Here is a 20,780-nt window from a genome sequence, read left to right on the forward strand (position 1 = left end):
TTATATTAGCTTTTCATTATGACAATTAAATGCTCGTGGCAACTAATTTTATAAAGAGAAAAACTATTTAGCTCAAAGTTTTGGAAGTTCAAAGCCAAGATCAGTAAGTCCCATTGGTTTATGGCAGAAAATAACATGCAGGGAACATGCATTGGATGGAACAAGTGGTCTCATCTTGAGCTAGGGATAGAAAGACTTGGTGGCGCCACGCTCAAATCAAATAAGCTTCTGAAAGAACAACCATGCACATGCATTCCCACAATAATCTAAGGACCCCAGACTAGGCCTCATCTCCTAAAAGTTCCACACTACCTACCAATAGCACTAATCTGGAGACCAGGCCTTTAACATGTGAATGGGCTGTTGGAGAAATTCAAAGCCCAAACCATAGCACAGCCTCAGCACCCATTTTCTTGCACCATCTCTGGCTTGTCACCACTAATCTACATTAACAGAGGTAGTCTCCAACCAGTTACTATTTCTGTGATCTATATATGTAAATCCCCATACCCTGAATCACTTGACTGTGATACTTTTGTTTTATATCCAGTGAACCCAAAAAAGTGACTCCTAAGTTCTTGTGCATATTCTCATTTCCCCTTAAAATAACAAATCCTGATTAAAGATCCCTCTCTCTCTCTCTTTCTGTGTATGTGTGTGTGTGTGTGTGTTTCAAACAAATAAATAAAAATAAATTTAAAATTTTTTTGAAGAATAACATGGAGAAAGTTTAGAATGTAGGACTTCAAATCTCACTATCTGGGACTGATACTGTTGTGCAGCAGGTTAAGACATAACCGGGGATGCCAGTATCCCATATGACCACTGGTTCAAGTGCCATCTGCTGCACTTCTGATCCAGCTCCCTGCTAATGTGCCAGGAGAGCACTGGATGATGATCCAAGTGCTTTGTCCCGCCCAAGTAACATCCTAGATCCCAATAAAAGCTTTCACTCAATGGTCAAGAGTTCTTCATAGCTCCCCCTTTCCCACTGGCCTTGAAACTTGTGTTGGTCTTTTCCTGGGATCTGCAAGTTAATAAACTTAATTGATATGCTGGTCTAAATATTCCTCAGTGTACTCTACCTGACAATACCAAAAACTACGTAATAATCAAAATAGACATGCATCTTTTTTGGGCCTTGGGTTTGGGGCTCTAAGACTGTATTGCTCAGCTTTATCGTTACCTTACCTAAAATATCTGAGAGGAGCATCTAAGAAGAAAGACATATTTTGGCTTACAGTTTGGAGGCTGACAGTCCAAGGTCAGGTGACTCTGTTGGTTTAGGCATCTAGTAAGGCTAGAAGATGCAAGAGGGACAACCACATGTCTAACCAGGAAGCAGAGAGACACAGAAAGCATGTTCTTTTATCTGTTCTCCAATTAGTGTCTCCTTATTTAGCCATAATGATTCAATCATTGACTTTACACTAGCAACCTAATGCTTTCAATCACTGTCCAAAGGCCCACCTTCAGACTCCATTATTGGATCAATTCTCTACACTAAAGCTCTTACAAAGAACTTTGGCATTTAAATATTTGCTTTACTGAGGGGAGACAAATCCTATTCAAATCACAACAAGGACACACCACCTCCTCTGTGTTCTCAGGTTTTCTTATTTGGACTAAATTAAATCACTTGTATTACCGGCTCTCCAGTTTGTAAACAGAAGTCTGGAATGTCTTAGCTTCCATAATGATGTCAGCCAAGCTTTTAAGTTTAATATAATCCTATTTGTCTTGTTTTGTTTTTGTTACCTGTGCTTTGGGGGGCCTTATCCAAGAAGTCATCACCTTTACAAATGAAGTATTTACGAATATTTCTTCCAGCAACTTCATAATCTGAGGTCTTAAATTTAGGTCTTTGATCCCTCTTCCGTTTATTTTTTATATGGTGAGAGATAGGGATCTAACTTCATTCCTCTACATATATGCAGGTAGTTTTTCCAACAGTATACATTGAAGAGGTTATCCTTTCTCCAGTGTAGGATCTGGGCACTTTTGTCCAAAATCAGTTGGCTGGGGACTGGCACTTGGTGCAGTGGGTAAAGTTGGCAATCTACATGGGGCTGATTCATGTCCCAGCTGCTCCATTTCTGATCCACCTCCCTGCTAATGTGCTTGGGAAAGCAGCAGAGGATTGTCCAAGTCCTTGGGCCCCTGCAGCCACATGGGAGACCCAGAAGAAGCTCTTGGCTCCTGGCTCCGGCCTGGCCCAACTCCTGTTGTTGCAGCCAATCCAGCTCCCTGCTAAAGGCCTGGGAAAGCAGTGGAAGATGGCCTAAGTGCTTGGGCCCCTGTATCTATGTGGGAGACCTAGAAAAAGCTCCTGGCTCCTGACTTTGGCCTGGTCCAGCCATTGCAGCTATTAAGGAAGTAAATCAGAAGATGGAAGATTCTCTCTCTCTCTCTCTCTGTCTTTCTTTCTCTCTCTCTCTGACACTCTCCTCTGACTTTCAAATAAATAATCAAATCTTAAAAAAGTCAAACCATCCATTTGCAGATATGATTCTATACATAAAAACACCTGAAAATTTCACCTAAATGTATTAGAACTGTTAAATGAATTCAGTAAAGATGCAGTACCCATTCTTTCTACTGGGATCTCATTCGCAGAGATCTTTCATTTAGGTCCTTTTTTTTTTTTTTTTCTGCCAGAGTGTCTTGGCTTTCCATGCCTAAAATAGCTATTAGAGATAGCCGTCCATTGTTTCCTTAAAACAACTAAAAATAGAACTATCAAAGATCCATCTGTCCCACTCTGATTATATAGCCAAAAGAAGAAATGACTGTATCAAGAGAGACCTGCAACCTATGTTTATTACTGCACTATTTACAATAGCTAACATATTTAATCAACTTACACGCCTATCAATGAATGAATGGAGAAAGAAATGTGATATATGTACATAATGGAATATCATTCAGACTTAAAAATAATTGAGTCATCATATATAGAAATTTGGTGGAAATATGACATAATGTTAAGTAAAATAATCCATACAAATATGTGGAAGTGAGAAAAAACATCGTGAATGTAATATATTGGTTTTATAGACTGGGAAGAGGGTTGAAGAAGACAGAAGGAGGTTAAGTATCAGGTATCAAAGCAAAGTTAGATACAATAAATATGTTCTAATATTTTGTACATAGTTAAGTGACTATAGTGGATAATAACCAATTATGTATTTTATGAACAAATAGAAAAAATTTAAAGCTTCAAGCATAAAGAACTGATAAGGAGCTTAAAATGCAATCTACCCTGATTTGATCAATATACATTGTGTACATCACTGGAATATCACACTGTACCTTATATTTGTATACAATTATGTGTTAATCAAAACTTTTTAAAAGTTTTAAAAAGACATATATGTGGAGTATTATGGAGTCTTAAAAGTGATATTATGACATATGCTAAAATATGAAGGAACCTCATGTTTTAGACACAAAAGAACAAATGATCACTATAAAGTAATTAAAAATCATAGAAGCAAAAAGAAGTTGTTCGCAGGGTTCAGTGGAGAAAAACAGAGAAATAATGTTAAATTACTGTAGAGATTCAGTATTGTAAGACGAAAAAGTTCTATAGCATTGTTATACAATGATGTGAATATAAAGCTACTACACATTTTAAGACTGGTGAGGGTACATTAAATATTATGTGTTTTTACCACAATAAAAGATAAATGTGAAGTAGTTCTTATGAATATATCTGTAAAAAAGGTTGCTTTTATTTAGTTAAAAATAAATGAAATGGTACGGAAGGTTTTTTAAATATACATCTGTATATTGGTCACATCAATCAAATCTAAAGCACAGAACCAAAAAAACTGACATTCAATATGTGGCAAACGTATCCCAGGAAATTACAAAAAGGAAGCTGGTATAGCCACATTGCTAATCTTCAAAATAGAATCAAGGCAAAAATAATTTCTGTACATTGAGTCACTAACATGAGAAAAAAAAAAAAAGTGCCTAGTAGATAGAACAATAACAATTCCAGAATTATAACTAATCTCAAGATAGGAAAGCAAAAACATTAACAGAATTCAAAGAGAAACTGACAGATGCATTCCATTTATAAGATTTTTAACACACTTCTTCCTGTAATTAAGAGATCAAGAAGACAAAAATGCATCACAATGTGGAAGATATGCACCACACAGTCTTAAGTTCAAATTGACAGTATAAGTAGACTCTTTCGTCCAACAGTTGAAAATACACAAGCTTTTGAAGCACACACATCATAGATCCAGATTTAGAACACTAGCTAATAAACCTAATATCAACACATATTGTGGGATTTTAACAGACTAATCATATTATGAGGCCACATTGAAATTAGCTTACAAATCTCATCGGGCCATCAGTGAAAAACAGAAAATATTTAGAGCTAAGTACCTGGCCTGGGCGAAGCTGGATGACCAGAAGCCACCTTCCTAGAAGGGCTGCCCAACTGCCCCTGCCCCTTGGCCCAGGCTTCGACCAACACTGTCTGCCTGCACGAGGAGTACCGCTGAGACAGGGAGCACCTAGCACCGGGGGCCGTGCACCATGTGCGCTGCGTGCAGCCCAGTGCCCTGAACCCCGCTGGCAGCACCCGGGACCGTGGGCATGTCTCTGGTGCGCCCCAGCACCGCAGGCCGCCCTGCGGGCCCGGCAAGTCCCAACCGCTTTCTGTTACTGCCGCCTCTGGGCACCCGAGAGTTCCTGCTGCATGCCCAGGCATCCCCCCAGCGCTGGACGCACCTGCCGGCCCCCCATGCCTGCCTTCAGCCTTCAGGAACCCACATTTTGTCACCTTTGAGCACACCAATTTCATTTTCCACAGACGTGTCATATGTACAGCTGGACCTGAGGGTGCAGGCCCAGGCCCAGCCCTGGATGACATCCAAGGGCACAAGAGCCCCAGGGTCCCAGGGCTGGCAGCAGTGGCCGCGCAGTGCAACAGGCCAACCCGGATGTAGTGGAAGTGCTTCCGGCCCACAGCGCCAGGGTCCTGGGGTGCGGCTGAACAGGAAGTATTCAGATTCGCTGACCAGAGCTGGATGGACCTTTAGAGCATTTTCCTGTTGATGGCTACAGGCAGCAATCAGTCATGCTGGCGTCGGGGCCAGCCTGGAAGTCAGCACCCAGGGTGTGTTCCTCAAGATGGGCTCCCTTAGGCCCAAGAAGTTCCCGACCCTCACCCACAGCCCCTCGGGATGCCAACAACTCCACAAACGACTTCACCCAGCGCCAACTGGCCAGTGCTGTACCCGTGCCCCCGTCTCCAGCAGCTGTTCCAGGTTGGAGCTCAAGGGACGGTAGGCAACCTGCAACTCCTGGTTCCTGGTCCACAGCTTCCTGCAACGACCCGAGCACGACTCCAACTTCCTATCAAGGGACAGCAGAGGCCTGGGATTCACATGAACCAACTTCCTAAGACTCAGGAAAGCTACCCATTGAGGATGAAGTCTTGACTAAATGTACTCTACTTGCAGTGCAATTAAAGAAGCCCATAATGCATCCCACTCTGAGTTTTATATGTTGGGAAAAAACAATGTTCTAGGTTAAAGCACTGATGAAAATTGTGGTTTTTTTAAAATATTTATTTTCTTTATTTGAAAGAGAGAGGTAGAGATAGAGAGAGAGGTCCTCCATCCAATGGTTCGCTCCCCAGATAGCCGCAATGGCCAGAGCTGAACTGATCTAAAGCCTGGAGCCAGGAGCTCCCTCCGGGTCTTCCACGCGGGTGCAGGGGCCCAAGGACTTGGGCCATCTTCTACTGCTTTCCCAGGCCATAGCAGAGAGCTGTATCGGAAGAGGAGCAGCTGGGACTAGAACCGGCGCCCATATGGGATGCCAGCGCTTCACACCAGGTCTTTAACCCACTGCGGCACAGCACTGTCCCCAAAATTTGTTTTTTTAAATTAAGATTCAGCTCACCTACTGTTGTACATCTGTCAACCTCCCTCCCTAGACCTGAAGATGGAATTTTCTTCTCAGATGTATGTAATTCATTGACTAATTCAATCTTAGTGAAACACTGTTGAGCTAGACTCAGAGTACATTTTTTTTTGTTTTATTTCAATATTTTATTGAACTTTTCATAGTACAAAAATTATCCCAAACATTTAGAATGTCAGTAAGCGGGCCGGTGCTGTGACGTAGCAGATAAAGCCGCCGCCTGCAGTGTAGGCATCCCATATGGGTGCCAGTTTGACTCCCAGCTGCTCCACTTCCGATCCAGCTCTTTGCTATAGCTTGGGAAGGCAGTGGAGGATGGCCCAAATCCTTGGGCCCCTGTACCCGCGTGTGAGACCCGAAGGAAGCTCCTGGCTCCTGGCTTTGGGTTTGGTGCAGCTCCAGCAGATATGGCCAATTGGGAGTGAGGCAGTGAATGGAAGATCTCTCTCTCTCCCTCTCTCTCTGCCTCTCCTTCTCTAACTCTGACTTTCAAATAAATAAATAAACCTTTAGAAATAAATAAATAAATAGTCAGGCAAAAACAACTTAAATAAGGCACAAATACAAACATCTCTTCTAGCTGAGGTAATATTGTATAAGATTCATTGTCAAATCACAAAGTTTTTTGTTTTTTTTTTTTGTTTGTTTGTTTGTTTGTTTAGCTTGGTACCATTTCAGTGATACTCAATGACTGAAAACTAAGACATTACACATTCAGTCTATCAGTCTATGAGAGGGAGAGAGATTAAGTACAACTACTTTAAAGAGAAGAAAGAGAAGCAGAAATACTGACATTAAGAACCATTCAAATGCTAGGACAGTGTGAATTGCTACTGAGGGACTTTACTTGCTTAAGATTTGAAAAGAATTCAAACCTGGCTATCATTTGAAAAGCTGGCAGAGTAATCTGTTCTATTCCATCAGGAAGCAACCTGAAGGCAAACATTCTCTATTACAGTTGACAGAACAACTATCAAAGTAGCATTTTCCCCCAAAATTTTCTCAACAAATATATGAACACTTGGATGTGAATATTGAAGCATTTGTGCAACCAATTAAGCAGATGCTTTTTGCAACTGTGACAAAGTCAGTGCTGAACAGAGTTGTGAGTAGTCAGGCCAATCTGTAAAAGGAAGCAAGCCCTCCTATCTCTCCAGTTTTGCTTCTAAGTAAACCAGCTAAGGTGTATATAGCTTGATCCATAACTATTTCCAAATTAGCTATTTTACTATTTCATATTTATAACATTTAGTGCTGTGAGTTTGGAGACTTCAGTAAATAACTTTAATAACCTAGGGATTTCTTTTAAGGGCCTATGAAACAAAATTGAGGAAGGCATCTCAGCGAAGTCCTCATACACATATTTAGTAAAACAACTCATATATTCATTTAACATTTAATATGTTAATATTTATCAGTTTTTAGTTGAATAACTCTCAGTCTGTTTGACTCAGATTAAGAAGTCCTATTATGTAAGGCAAGCATATCAAAAGCTCCATGGCCTTACTCTGGTTTATTTAAGAGGTTCCTTGGGCCTGTGGAACTTTAGAGAATTTTTCCTTAACGCTATTAGTCATATTGAATTTAAAAATGCTATACTGAACTATTATTATCTTAAGAAATGTAGCTAATGGGAGGCCAGCGCTGTGGCTTACCAGATAAAGTTGCCTGCCTCCTGTAGTGTCAGCATCCCATATGGGTGCTGGTTCAAGTCCTAGCTGCTCCACTTCTGATCCAGCTCCCTGCTGTGGCCTGGGAAGGCAGTGAAAGATGGCTCAAATCCTTGGGCTCCCAGCACCCACGTGGAACACCTGGAAGAAGCTCCTGGCTCCTGGCTTTGGATTGGTGCAGCTCTGACAATTACAGCCATCTGAGGAGTGAACCAGCAGATAGAAGACCTCTCTCTCTCTCTCTCTCTCTCTCTCTCTCTCTCTCTCTCTCCCCCTCTGCCTTTTTGTAACTCTGCCTTTCAAGTAAATAAATAAATCCTTAAAAGAAAATGTAGCCAATGGGTATTTGGTATCGGTAACCCCCATATGTTAACAAAAGGCAACTTTAAAGGAGAATAGTTATTTTACTTAACTCTTGTAAAATCATTGAAATACATTTGCCTAGCTAAAACTTGAATGTTCAACTAATTTGGAATAGCAGTAAAAAATAATCAGTATTTTACTTACCATTTTTCAATATTAGCTTTTAATGTTAATTTTTACTTTCTCCAGAGATGGAAAATAAGACAAACCTTACTGATGTGTGGTTCAGCCTATTATGATGATTCCATAATGAAACAAATTGATCTAACTGTATGTCTGTACTCACTTCCAATAATCTTGAATTAAGAAATTTTAGCTAGATGAAGAATCCTACAGATTTTCACTATTAAACACGTAATTCCATTCAGATTCTATTATAAAAATTTCCTAAAACTTGAAAATTTTTGGCTTACTCATGTTGAAACCACCTTCATTATAATAAAAGTGAAAGTTTTCCAGAAAGATGAATATATTACATACACACAAAATTATTTAGCAATTGAGAAGAAATAAATTTAAAAACCATAATCTAAAAGATGTTAACTATAAAATTTTAATGTGATCAGTAATAAAATGTGATTTTATTTTCCAGCTTTAGTGGAGCTAAAATTAAATAATGGAAAACCTATGTCATTTCAGTAACTAAAACTCAAGACAGTAGAGATAATTATTATTTTATGTTTCACACTTTTTGAGTATTTTTTGTTTCAACACTTTTAATCACCAAAGGAACCATTCCTGTGATATTTAACAAGTAAATTAAGTTTTGGTTTGTATACATTCTAGGTTGGATAACATTAATGCAAAGTCTTAGTGGTTCAGAGGGGTAAACAGTTTATAGTAAAACTGTGATATCCAAAGAAAGAAATGGCATTTTAAAATGTTTAATGATAGGCCAAAAATATATTATTTTTCTATAAAAGAGTCAAACTCTTCAAATTAAATTTATAAACATAAGAATTTTTAAATTGATTAAAAATTGTTTTTTCTTTATTTTTTGAAATATTTTTTTCTCCTCATTCAGAAAACACAAGAACAATTTTCCTTTAAGGTTTACATTTTTTTAGCATTCATCCAACCAAATTTAAAAAGTGATAAAGATAATTTCTTTTTTCCCTTTATGAATATCTAATTTGGAAAACAAAATTTTAAGCAAAACCTGAAGGAAAATAAAAATTAAAGCTATTATTTAATAATGACTATACAGTAGGGAAGAGGTACAATTTGCAGGTAAATTTTAATTTTGTTCTTCTAATACAAGTCATTCATAAATGAAAGGTATGTGAAGCTTTTTTAAGTACATGTGGAAACAGTAACAGTTGCCATGATTACATTTCCTCTTAAGATTCTAAAAATAGCCTGACAATTCACATAAATAGCTAAAGAAATGAATCTATATAAATGTATGTCAAATTTTAAGCTGCTGGGCTTGAAACACTGGGTTTGGATATGGACAGGTGTGCTATTCTGCTATTTTTTTTTAAAAAAATTATTATTTGAAAGGCAGAGTTACAGAGAGGCAGAGAGAGCGAGAGCAAGAGCGAGTGAGAGAGAGAGAGAGAGGTCTTTCATCTGCCAGTTCACTCTCCAGATGGCCACAACAGCTGGAGCTGTGCTGATCCGAAGTCAAGAGCCAGGAACTTCATTCAGGTCTCCCACATGGGTGCAGGGGCACAAGGACTTGGGTCATCTTCTGCTTTCCCAGGCCATAGCAGAGAACTGGATCACAGTGGAGCAGCCAGGACTTGAACCTGTTCCCATGTGGAATACTGGTGCTGGTGTTGCAGGAGGCAGTTTTACCAGCTAAGCCACAGCACTGGCCCAGCTAGGCTAAATTTGACTTAAATTTTGGGAGTATCTTGGCTTTTGATGTTTTATTCTGACATTCAATCAGAAAGTATATGATTTTGTTTTATGCAATAAGCTGACCTAAAAGTACAGAATTTGTAAGAATTAAGGAAATTCCAAATTATATATTGGTACATAAGTGACTTTATATAATACATATATAATAGCATGAAAATAATTATACATAAATGCAATTTAAAATCTTTGATTCCTTTTTGATTTTCTTAAAGGTAATAACTGATATTACAAACTGTATTAAGACTATATCAGTATCAGTCTAGAATGTAAAATAAACATGCAGCAAATATTAAGGTCAGAGATAGATCATACTGTATGAAATTTAATTTACATTGATGAAAGGTTTTTGCTTCTGCCTATTATCATTTTTACTTAAGCATGAGTGCTACACTAGCTACAATTTAAATCATACAAAGTGTTATTTTTATTGAGATTTCAAATCTTCAATAGGCTTGATCCAAAAGAAAAAAAAATACATATACCTTAAAAAAAAAAAAAAAAAAAAAAAGGACGAAGAGTCAACATAATCTGAATGGGCTTTTTCTGCCAGGCTCACTTTCTAATCCATTTTCCCTCCCAGTCTTTCTTCTAGCCCTCATCATTTCATAGCAAATTGCCCAGAGTATACCTTCTGGATTAGCCAGTGATGAAACCCAAATCTCAAACACTATTCTGAAGAAGTGTAGAGTAAATAATTTTGGTAATCTGTAAGACAGCTGCATGCAGTGTAAACTGTATTATAACAGCACCAACTATTTATAAAAACCAAGCACTCCTTCCTCTGGCCTTTTGTATTGCTGCATTCTCTCATTCCCATAAGGTGTGTTAATTGGAAGCACTTCACAGCCAAGTTCTGTATTGTCAATTATTCTGCATGTTCCTTGAATGTGAAGGCAGTGCAAATGTGTTTCCAGTGGGTAAAGTATAACGTCAAAGACTGGCAGTAAAATTAACAATAAATTCTGAAAAATAAGCATCCAACATATTCTGCACAGGGCTGCCGTTCTCTACTAAGCGGCTATTGAAAGTCTTTTTAGAACTGGGAGAACAGGCCGGCGCCGCGGCTCACTAGGCTAATCCTCCGCCTTGCGGCGCCGGCACACCGGGTTCTAGTCCTGGTCGGGGCACCGATCCTGTCCCGGTTGCCCCTCTTCCAGGCCAGCTCTCTGCTGTGGCCAGGGAGTGCAGTGGAGGATGGCCCAAGTCCTTGGGCCCTGCACCCCATGGGAGACCAGGAGAAGCACATGGCTCCTGCCATCGGATCAGCGCGGTGCGCCAGCCGCAGCGCCCCTACCGCGGCGGCCATTGGAGGGTGAACCAACGGCAAAGGAAGACCTTTCTCTCTGTCTCTCTCTCACTGTCCACTCTGCCTGTCAAAAAATAAATAAATAAATAAGAACTGGGAGAACAAACATCTGAATGTCTGAGGTGATGATGTGATGAAGAACGCTGTGCAGCATGGTGGGGAAGGTCAAGGAACGAAGCGGAAGTCGTTTGCTATGAGGCACTCTCAAAGTTGTCACTTCTCCAATTCCTTCTTTATCACATTCCAAAATGCCAGTATTGTATCGAATTATTTCAGTCTGTACTACTTCAATAAAAAGGCATCGCTACTATATAAGTTAGGGATTTCAATAGACGGTGATCTATTTGTCCAGGATTCCATTTGTATGAACCTCCCTTTGCAAAGATGTGAATTCACTAATTATGCCTTCTGCTCCAAGTGTGACTCCTTGGACAATAAATGTACTCCCTATTCCTTTCCACAGGGCTCTTGGTCCCTGAGTTTTGTTGAAGCTGTACATAATATTGATGCCTGTAAATGGAATGAGATAATAATGCCTGTCATGGTAATAAACCCGACATTGATGGCTTAGGACAATGCAAGGAAGGGCCAATACATTTTCTGTAAAAAGACTCGCAAGTCCAATATCAAATCCAGCAAGTGCATTCAACTGCTCTGCCCCTAAAGTCACCGCCACCCCTGCCAGGAAAAGGCTCCTTGCGGGGCCTTCGTGCGGTGTGGAGGTGGAGGGCACAGCGAGCCGTGGACCCTTCTCGTCCCAGTGCAGGCTGGCTGCCCTGCTGTCTGGCGCAACCCTCATCCAGTGGCCCAGGTCCGGGCTGGAGCTGAAAGACCTTGAAGGCAAAGTGCCCGCTGAAGCCCGGCTCGTCCCAGGCCCCGCGCAGTAGCCCAAGTCACTAAATGCATCCAGGTGCCACAAATCCATGTCAGCGCTGCAGCACGAGGAGCGCCTACCTGGCTCCCGCCACTACCGGGCCCTGGTGACCTCGGTGACCTCGGACAGTCGCCCCTGCCACAGCCCTGGTGTGTGTGTGGGGGGGGGGGGTTGTTGGGAGGGGGGATTCTAACAACCGGAAGTCTCAGGTTACATTTTATTAGGCCCATGAGAACCGCTACTACAAGCAGAAAGACCTAGGGCAGGACCCCAGAAATTCAGGTAAGAAATTACTAAAGTGGCGAAAGGAATATTCTTCAGGCAGCCTCACCATTTGCAGCTGGTTGGTCTACTTCTGGTTCTTTTCCTTTTGTGTTTCTACAACACCTGATGTGTTCTTCCAGGTATAATAGGAAGAACTGGCAATGGCACGTGCTCCCAGAGGGACTGAAAGAAAGTCTAGAGTAGCTCTGTTGTTCGAAAACTCCTTCTTGGGGGAGTGGAGGGATTGCTGTTGAGCTGCCAAGGCAGTGGCGGTGTACCGTGGTCAGAATGTTCTTTTTTTTTTAATGGCCATAGACTTATGTATGGTACTAAAGAGCTCATGAAAGTCATGAACCCAGAAGTCATATGTGAATCAGATGGAACTGCCTAAGCTTCTGCCGGCTAATACCACTACTGAGAGCTTTATCAGAAGAATAGACCAAGAGGAAGAAAGAATTCTGACCTCAAGGACAAGGATTTTGAAATAACCCAATGAGACAAAAGTAAAGAGAAGGGCCAGCGCTGTGGCATGGTAGGTAAAGCTGCCACCAGTAGTGTCGGCATCCTACGGGCGATGGTTGAAGTTCCAGATATTCCACTTCCCATCCAGCTGTCTGCTGTGACCTGGGAAAGCAGTAGAAGATGGTGCAAGTATTTGGGCTCCTGCACCAGCATGGGAGATGCAGAAGAAGCTCCTGATTCCTTGCTTCAGGTCTGTACAGCTCTGGCCATTGTGGCCATGTGGAGAGTGAACCAGCAGATGGAAGACTTCTCTCTCTCTCTCTCTCTGACTCTCCTCTCTCTGTGTAACTCTGACTTTAAATAAATAAATCTTTAAAAAAATAAAGAAATGTCTGTGTGTATCAATATTGCTGGAAATATAGTTTTGTAAAACTTTGATTTATACCTTTGTCATACCAGTGGTTAAGAATGTTTTACTATTTTAAATGATTTGTGATTACTTTAAAATTTACAGTATATGAGTGAAATGGTCATTTTTCCATTCAATCATTATTTATATTCATTGTCTATATTCCCATAAAATAGAGCCTTTTTTTTTTTTACTTGCTAAACTTCTTATTTGGTGAAGTATTAAGCCCTTTTACTGTTTTGTAAATGTAAAATATGTTATCTCAGAAACTTAAAAAAAGAAAGGGAGAAAGAAGGATGGTAGGAGGGAAATAGGGGTACAGAAGGAGGGAGGGAACAAGGGAGGAAGGGAATATCATTATGTTCTTAGAATTGTATCTACATGGACTGGCTCTGTGATGCCCATGAACAGAGATAGACTTGCAATTCTGAATAAATGTATTTGGTGGATGTTTCAGTGATATAAATGTTCGAGATCAGAGAAGTTGGCGCACTTCCATGGAAATTCCAGATTGCCATGGACTCCAATCAATAGGCATGTAGGTTTCAGGTACATGTTATATCATTCTGCTATTAGGCTAAAGACTTTAAAAATAGTGTCTGACACCTAGTTTGATTAATAGCTTTCAGCTCCTGATGTTTCAAAGGGCATTATTCAATGTTGATGACTTCAGTGGTCACCTTGACTAAAGGGGCCAAACAACCGTCCAATCATCCCCAGTACCCAAAGACGCCCACCAGGTGTTTGGCATCAATTTTATCAGTGGGTGACACCAAGGCCAACAATTTGTGCTTCACTCTATCACATCTCTTCAAAGTAATACAAAAACTGGACAACAATACAGACTAAAGATTGTTCAGAATGCTCCATCTAACCACTTCTATGGGTCAAATTAAGATCCTTCAAGAAGTTTATGGAACAACAGAATTAAAGAATATGTTTATTTGGTTGCAAAGATTGTTTTAATATTAATGCATGAGTTTTTCTTAATATACATTTTCCATGAGCCTTTCAAAACACCCTCATAATCATAGCCAAAGAAAGAGAAATGACCTGCAAAAACAACTTCATTGGCTGCACAATGTGTAATGAGGCATTTGTTTTGCATAGACATAATTCAATCAAATGGCAGCCTGATGGCTGAGACTCATTTATTGTCAACCTCTGTACTTGAGTGATAATGTTTAGTTCAAGGTGGCCTGCATAACTAATGAACTGTAGCCTAGCCTGATGTGTAAACAAAATGAAACCTAACCTCAAAATATACTTTTATATACTGAGCATTTGAATTTCACAGAAGAGCCTTATATGGTGAAATGTGCTGAAAGACTAGTGAGCGATTATTGTTGAAATGACCAAAAGGCAAATGATAAAACTGCAGAGAAAAATTATAAAAATGTTATGTGATTTTATTATCAATGAAGCTCACAAGATACAATTAAACTTACATAGAACCAAATGTACTCACTATTAATGAAGACACAAAACATGGAAAATGCCATGTAAACAGTAGTGCCACTGAGACCTCAGAAAATTACACATTGCTCATATTGCCCCCTGGTAAGAATTTATTTTAATTGTGGGATTGATGTATGTGCCCTGATAAGAGTGCAGGATCCCATTAAGGAAGCCAATAGATCTGGAGATCTAGTTATTTATGTTGCTCTATGAGAGTAACTAATTCACTCCAGAAATTCAAAATAATAGAATAAATAATTCTGAGTTTCATATACAGTTGATAAAAGAATTTATTGGATTAGTAGTTAGTATGTAGCAACTATAGTTTGAACATGATTTGGCTCTTCAAATTCATGCAGATTTTAGACTCAAGAGTCATAAGTTATGGTACCAATAGGATGAAAACTTAATTCAATCTTGGTGGTTGGAGATGGGTCCTTTGAGGAATGATTAGATTGGATGTGGTATTGGATGGCTCTCTGATTATCTAATCATGGTGGCTTTATCAAGTATAGTTATAGATACATGCACTCTCTCCATGTAATGCTGTTTTTCTTGGGGACTCTAACTACAATAATGCTATCTGCAGGTGCTAAACGAATAGGCTACCCAATCTGAGACTGTGAATCTCCAAAGCAATAAACCTCCTTTCTTCATAAGTAGCTTGTCTTAAGTATTTCATTGTAGAAATTAAAATGTGAGCAATACAATGGCAATCAATGCAATTAACTCACCTATTTTCAGGGCCAATATTGCTAAAAATTTGAGTAAGTGTCAAATATTTAGGCTATAGGAATAATTTATAGTCCAGATATTAACTTTTTTCCTTGTGTAATAAAGGAAACCAAGAGTATGCAAGCTTATTTTGTATGGAATATGTGAAAAAAAACAAGAAAATTTACACTAATCAGAACCAATTAATGTATGGACTATATCTAATCGAAGAAAAATTGCTGCAAAATAATATAGTGCCCCATACAGATATCATTGTGATTTTCCTTCCATACACTTTCTCCTTACTCATCACTACTATTCCTATCAATGTATGCAAATTGTGCTTAGTTTGCCTATAACCATACTTACATTTTGTCTTTGAGTATTATTGGTGCATACTTAGCACTCATCAAGCAGAATAATATCATTTGATGGAAATAATACAGTGAATGTCTTCATTTTAACAAGATTTAGATTTAAAGAAATTAAGTAACTTGTTCCAAGATACATAATAACCTTTATTTTAATTTAAACTTAGGTTTGTCCCAAACTCAGACCATAGATTTGTCCATTAAACTCACAATTCAAAATGCAATCTTTGGAGTACAATACCAACTGAACTGATTAGATAGCTACATGCACTATTTACAGGTTTATAAGTTTTCTTCTAACCAACTAATATATTTATCTTGTATTTTAATGCCAAGATCTAAGTAAAGTGGCAATGCCATAAGTGATAGAGCTCCATGGAATCCATTCTCCAAGTGCACATGAGTAACTTGAACTCCAACATTTTGAAGTCGTGTGACATATATAAGTCCATCATCCCTTAGGATATCATGTTGACAGGTGACAATATAAGTTAATGGCAACTTTCGTAACTGGGAATCCTCGTCTATTAAGGGTGATAACCTACTATCCGTAAGTGCTGGATATGAAGGGTTAAGTCTTCCAAGAATTGGTTCAGTATAAACATGATTCTTTCTAAACTTCTCAGGAAGAAGAGTACTCCAGTTAACATACTTGAAAAGATGTCTTGATTCCTCAGGCATATGTTGGTTTACTCTCATTGCCTGGGGCAGTGCTTTATCTGTAGTCACATACAGACTTCCCAATCTAACTGCCACATCCCTTGATAGAATTGGACCCTGCTGGTAGTCTTGGTGAGAGGGCATTGAAATATCAAGCATCTGTAAGAAAGGGTAGATTAAAGCTTGTGCCTTAATTTTAATTTTGCATTCTGGGTCACTCTGTATCTGAAAAAAAATAAAGTATGAATATGTCAAAGGCTATTCAACTATAGCAGCATGAGTTTGTATTCAATGATCTGAGGTAAATAAAGCTATAAGATTGTTATAGTACCTAATGATTATTTTCATATTTATATTTTATTTTATAAACATTAAAATATGTCATTCTACTTTCATTCTCTCTCTCTCTCTCTCTCTCTCTCTCTCTCTCACACACACACACACACATCTTTACTCACATATGACCACCAAATAGAAATATGATTATGAGATTCCCAAAGAAGATGACAAATTTTCTATATTGAGAAAGCACTTGGACCTTAAGTAACCTAACTGATTAAAAGAATAAATACAATAATTTAATATCAATATCTAAACACAGTTATTAACCAAATTTGAAAGGAAATAGTCTCAATATACAACCTACCTTTGGAACAAAAGAGTATAATGTGATAGAAAATAAAGAGTAACTTATGAAAGTTTCAAGAGGAGGAAAAGATATGAAACATTGTATTTTGAGCCTCTCTTTCATAACAGTGATGAGAAGCATCCTGAAGTCTTGGCTAGAGTTGATTTCCCTTTCCTTTTCTTTTTTTAATCCTGCCCATGACAGGAGAGAACCAATTATGTAAGCTGCAAACCAGCCCCTGCAACAGAGATATCTGAACACATGTATATGTGTCTGCCACTATTCTACAGGAAAGTCTCAAGATCTGAAACTTGTTTTTCATACTCAGACTCTCACTAGTAGCTGACTTACATTCAATGAGAATTATTTAAAACCTCTATCGTGTGTCACAAAGACCAAATGCACATCCAATATATATATAGGTCCCATAACGTCAAAATGAAAATGAGTAAAGAGAAAGTCTCCTAACAGAATCTCCCCCATGCCCTTCATCCCTCTCCAGTCCCCCTTGACTGATAATTTACTGAAAAACTGTGCCATCTCATAAGGTGAGTGGAAGAAACAACACTGAGCATAGAACCTACAATGAGGCAGAGCATCAACTGCTACCCTCTCAGGTTAGTAACAGACATGATATATACCACATACCCTCCAAAAATGAGTTAGCAGTTAGCAGATTCCACTGGCTCAAGAGGTGTCAAGAGAACAGGCATGCAATCTTTTTTCCTTTCCAAGTTAGAAATGTCTATATTTCTACATTGAAATAGAAATTTAGAAATATAGGCCGGCGCCGTGGCTCAACAGGCTAATCCTCCGCCTTGCGGCGCTGGCACACCGGGTTCTAGTCCTGGTCGGGGCGCTGGATTCTGTCCCGGTTGCCCCTCTTCCAGGACAGCTCTCTGCTGTGGCCTGGAAGTGCAGTGGAGGATGGCCCAAGTGCTTGGGCCCTGCACCCCATGGGAGACCAGGAGAAGCACCTGGCTCCTGCCTTGGGATCAGCGTGGTGCGCCGGCCACAGCAGCCATTGGAGGGTGAACCAACGGCAAAAAGGAAGACCTTTCTCTCTGTCTCTCTCTCTCTCACTGTCCACTCTGCCTGTCAAAAATTTTTAAAAAAGAAAAAGAAATTTAGAAATATAAAATTTTTTATATTTCTACATTGAAATTTCTAGAAGAAATTTAGATTGTATTTTTAACTCCTTTGCAGTATATGCCCATAACCTTTTTTTCTCATGTGTCAAATGAAAAATTTTATTTTGTTACGAATATTTCAACTTTTATGTTTCTAAGCCCTTCCTTATTTTATCTGCTGACCCAGGATTCAATTTCTTCCTTATCTTTCTAGCTTCTTTCAAGATTCAAATCAAATTCAACCTTTGTCAAAAAACTAATAGAGAATCTGCTCACATTGTACAGTCAGCAGTGTTGCACCAGGCACAATCACTGTGTTATCAATGTGTTGTGGAACTCTCCCTGTATTTCAGTTCATGTTTAAATTTATTCATAAACAAGTATATATGGTGATACGTGCAGTACATAATCAAAATGACCAATTCTTTTCCTAAACTCACAGAGTGATTAATCTCAAACTTAATCATTAAGACCAATTTTCATTTTATTAAAACCTGTAGGCCAGTGCCGCGGCTCACTTGGCTAATCCTCCACCTGCGGTGCCGGCACCCCAGGTTCTAGTCCCGGTTGGGGCGCCAGATTCTGTCCTGGTTACTCCTCTTCCAGTCCAGCTCTCTGCTGTGGCCCGGGAAGGCAGTGGAATATGGCCCAAGTGCTTGGGCCTTGCACCCACATGGGAGACCAGGAGGAAGCACCTGGCTCCTGGCTTCGGATCAGCATGGTGCAACGGCCGTAGTGGTGCGCCGGCCATAGTGGCCATTGGCCATTTGGGGGATGAATCAATGAATCAACGGAAGGAAGACCTTTCTCTCTGTCTCTCTCTCTCTCACTGTCTATCTCTGCCTGTCAAAAAACAAACAAAAAACAAAAAAATCTGTATATAACATTACCCATTATAGTAAATTGCATATAGTGTTATAAATTAAAGTAGTACAAAGTGTTATGTCTGAGCCATCATAATCTCTGTCTCTCCCTCTCTTTTTTTTTTTTAATTTGTTTATTTATTTGAAAGTCAGAATTACACAGAGAGAGGAGAGGCAGAGAGAGAGAGGCCTTCCATCCATTGGTTTACTCCTCAATTGGCCGCAATGGCTGGAGCTGCACTGATCTGAAGCCAGGAACCAGGAGCTTCCTCCAGGTCTCCCACGTGGGTACAGGAGCCCAAGGACTTAAGCCATCCTCCACTGCTATTCCAAGCCACAGCAGAGAGCTGGATCGGAAGAGGAGCAGCCGGGACTAGAACAGGCACCCATATGGGATGCTGGCACTGCAGGCCAGGGTGTTAACCCATTGCACCACAGCGCCGGCCCCTCTCCCTCTCTTTCTTTCTTCCTACCAATCATACTTCCATGTTTAATAATATGTATATGATAAATATAAATATATTAATTTTATGTGCTTCATATCCATTAATTTCTTAAATACTGATATATTAATATAATGTATTATATATTATACATGAAATATATAAGTGAAAATGTATATATTGTATACACATTAGTGAAGAAAAATAGAAAGGTGAATGAATTATTATTGTTACTCAGACTTCCACTCTTTAAACAGGAAATAGGATGCTATCCTTGTAACCAAAAACAGTATTGAAAAGTAATACCAGGAATATGACAAGTAGATTTCGATAATAACCCTTGTTTATTGAAGAATGTATGGCCAAGTTGCTTTGTCTTAGTGCCATAGGCTCTCAAAGAGGACAGAGAAACCAGACATCGGGGGAGCAATGAAGCAATGTCATTTAGCCACCCCAAGCCCTGAAAGAAGAAAGGAGGACCTGCGAAGTGAATATGGATATCACACAAGTGGATATATATTTACTAACTCATGGACAAGTTATGTGTATTTGAGTGCAAGGAAGTGACTTATTGAACTAAAGATGTGATTACTTCAAAAGCAAGTAGGAATAAAAATGCAAGGTCAAGAAAGAGACCACATAGAGCACATCATAATCTTACCCTTGCCTTTCAGAACAAAAGCGAAATTATTGAATTAATATTTGATTATTTTTCACTATAATTAGGATTTCTGGTAGCTCAGGATATAAAGGGCTGGTGTTACATTTAACAGAGGCTCTCCTCATTATGCAAATTCCTGAAGTACTCCAATCATACAACATGAATACTGCACAATTCATCTTTGGTAGGAAGGATTCACAGTGCTACTCCTTCTTGAAGTAATCCAGCTTCAATGTCGAACTCTTTATATTTGTTGTTGATCATGCTGTTTAAGTTAATGTCTTCAACAACTTGGTTTACTTAGGTAAAGATTAATTCCCACCATTTGGGCTGACTTTAGGGGCATGAGTCAAGTACTGATATGTGGATGACCTGCTGTACAAAGGACTTCATGCATGGTTAGCTCAGCAGTCACAGTCCTAACCTGAAATTCTTAATAATTTCATCTTCTATCTTGTTTTGTAGTTGAAGTCCAACAGTACAATGGAGCAGCTATGTGGGCAGGAAAGGCAGCATATATATTTATGCCTCATTTGCATATAAAATTCACAATTGCTAGTTTCCACAATGTACTTAGCTTAGCTTTTATTCTGAGTCTTGCTGAACTACCTTGCAAACTGGATCTACCAGAATTCTGTTCCCATGTTCTGTACAAACTTGATTGTTTCTAAATAAGCACCGGGTCT

The 20,780-nt window shown here is 39.3% G+C and overlaps 1 protein-coding gene and 1 pseudogene across 1 annotated transcript in view; both read right to left on the reverse strand.

The window, feature by feature from the left end:
- Positions 1–10,511: 10,511 nt before the first annotated feature.
- Positions 10,512–12,082, reverse strand: LOC133751731 (mitochondrial outer membrane protein SLC25A46-like; annotated as a pseudogene).
- Positions 12,083–15,991: 3,909 nt separating this feature from the next.
- LOC133749296 (arylacetamide deacetylase-like 2) overlaps positions 15,992–20,780 on the reverse strand; it is a 28,663-nt gene continuing 23,874 nt past the window's right edge. The window contains exon 5 of the mRNA XM_062178497.1: positions 15,992–16,594. Coding sequence (XP_062034481.1) covers positions 15,992–16,594 — 603 coding nt within the window. The remainder of the gene's footprint in view (positions 16,595–20,780) is intronic.

This window comes from Lepus europaeus, chromosome 2, assembly GCF_033115175.1.
Source record: "Lepus europaeus isolate LE1 chromosome 2, mLepTim1.pri, whole genome shotgun sequence".
NCBI classification, from domain to species: domain Eukaryota; kingdom Metazoa; phylum Chordata; class Mammalia; order Lagomorpha; family Leporidae; genus Lepus; species Lepus europaeus.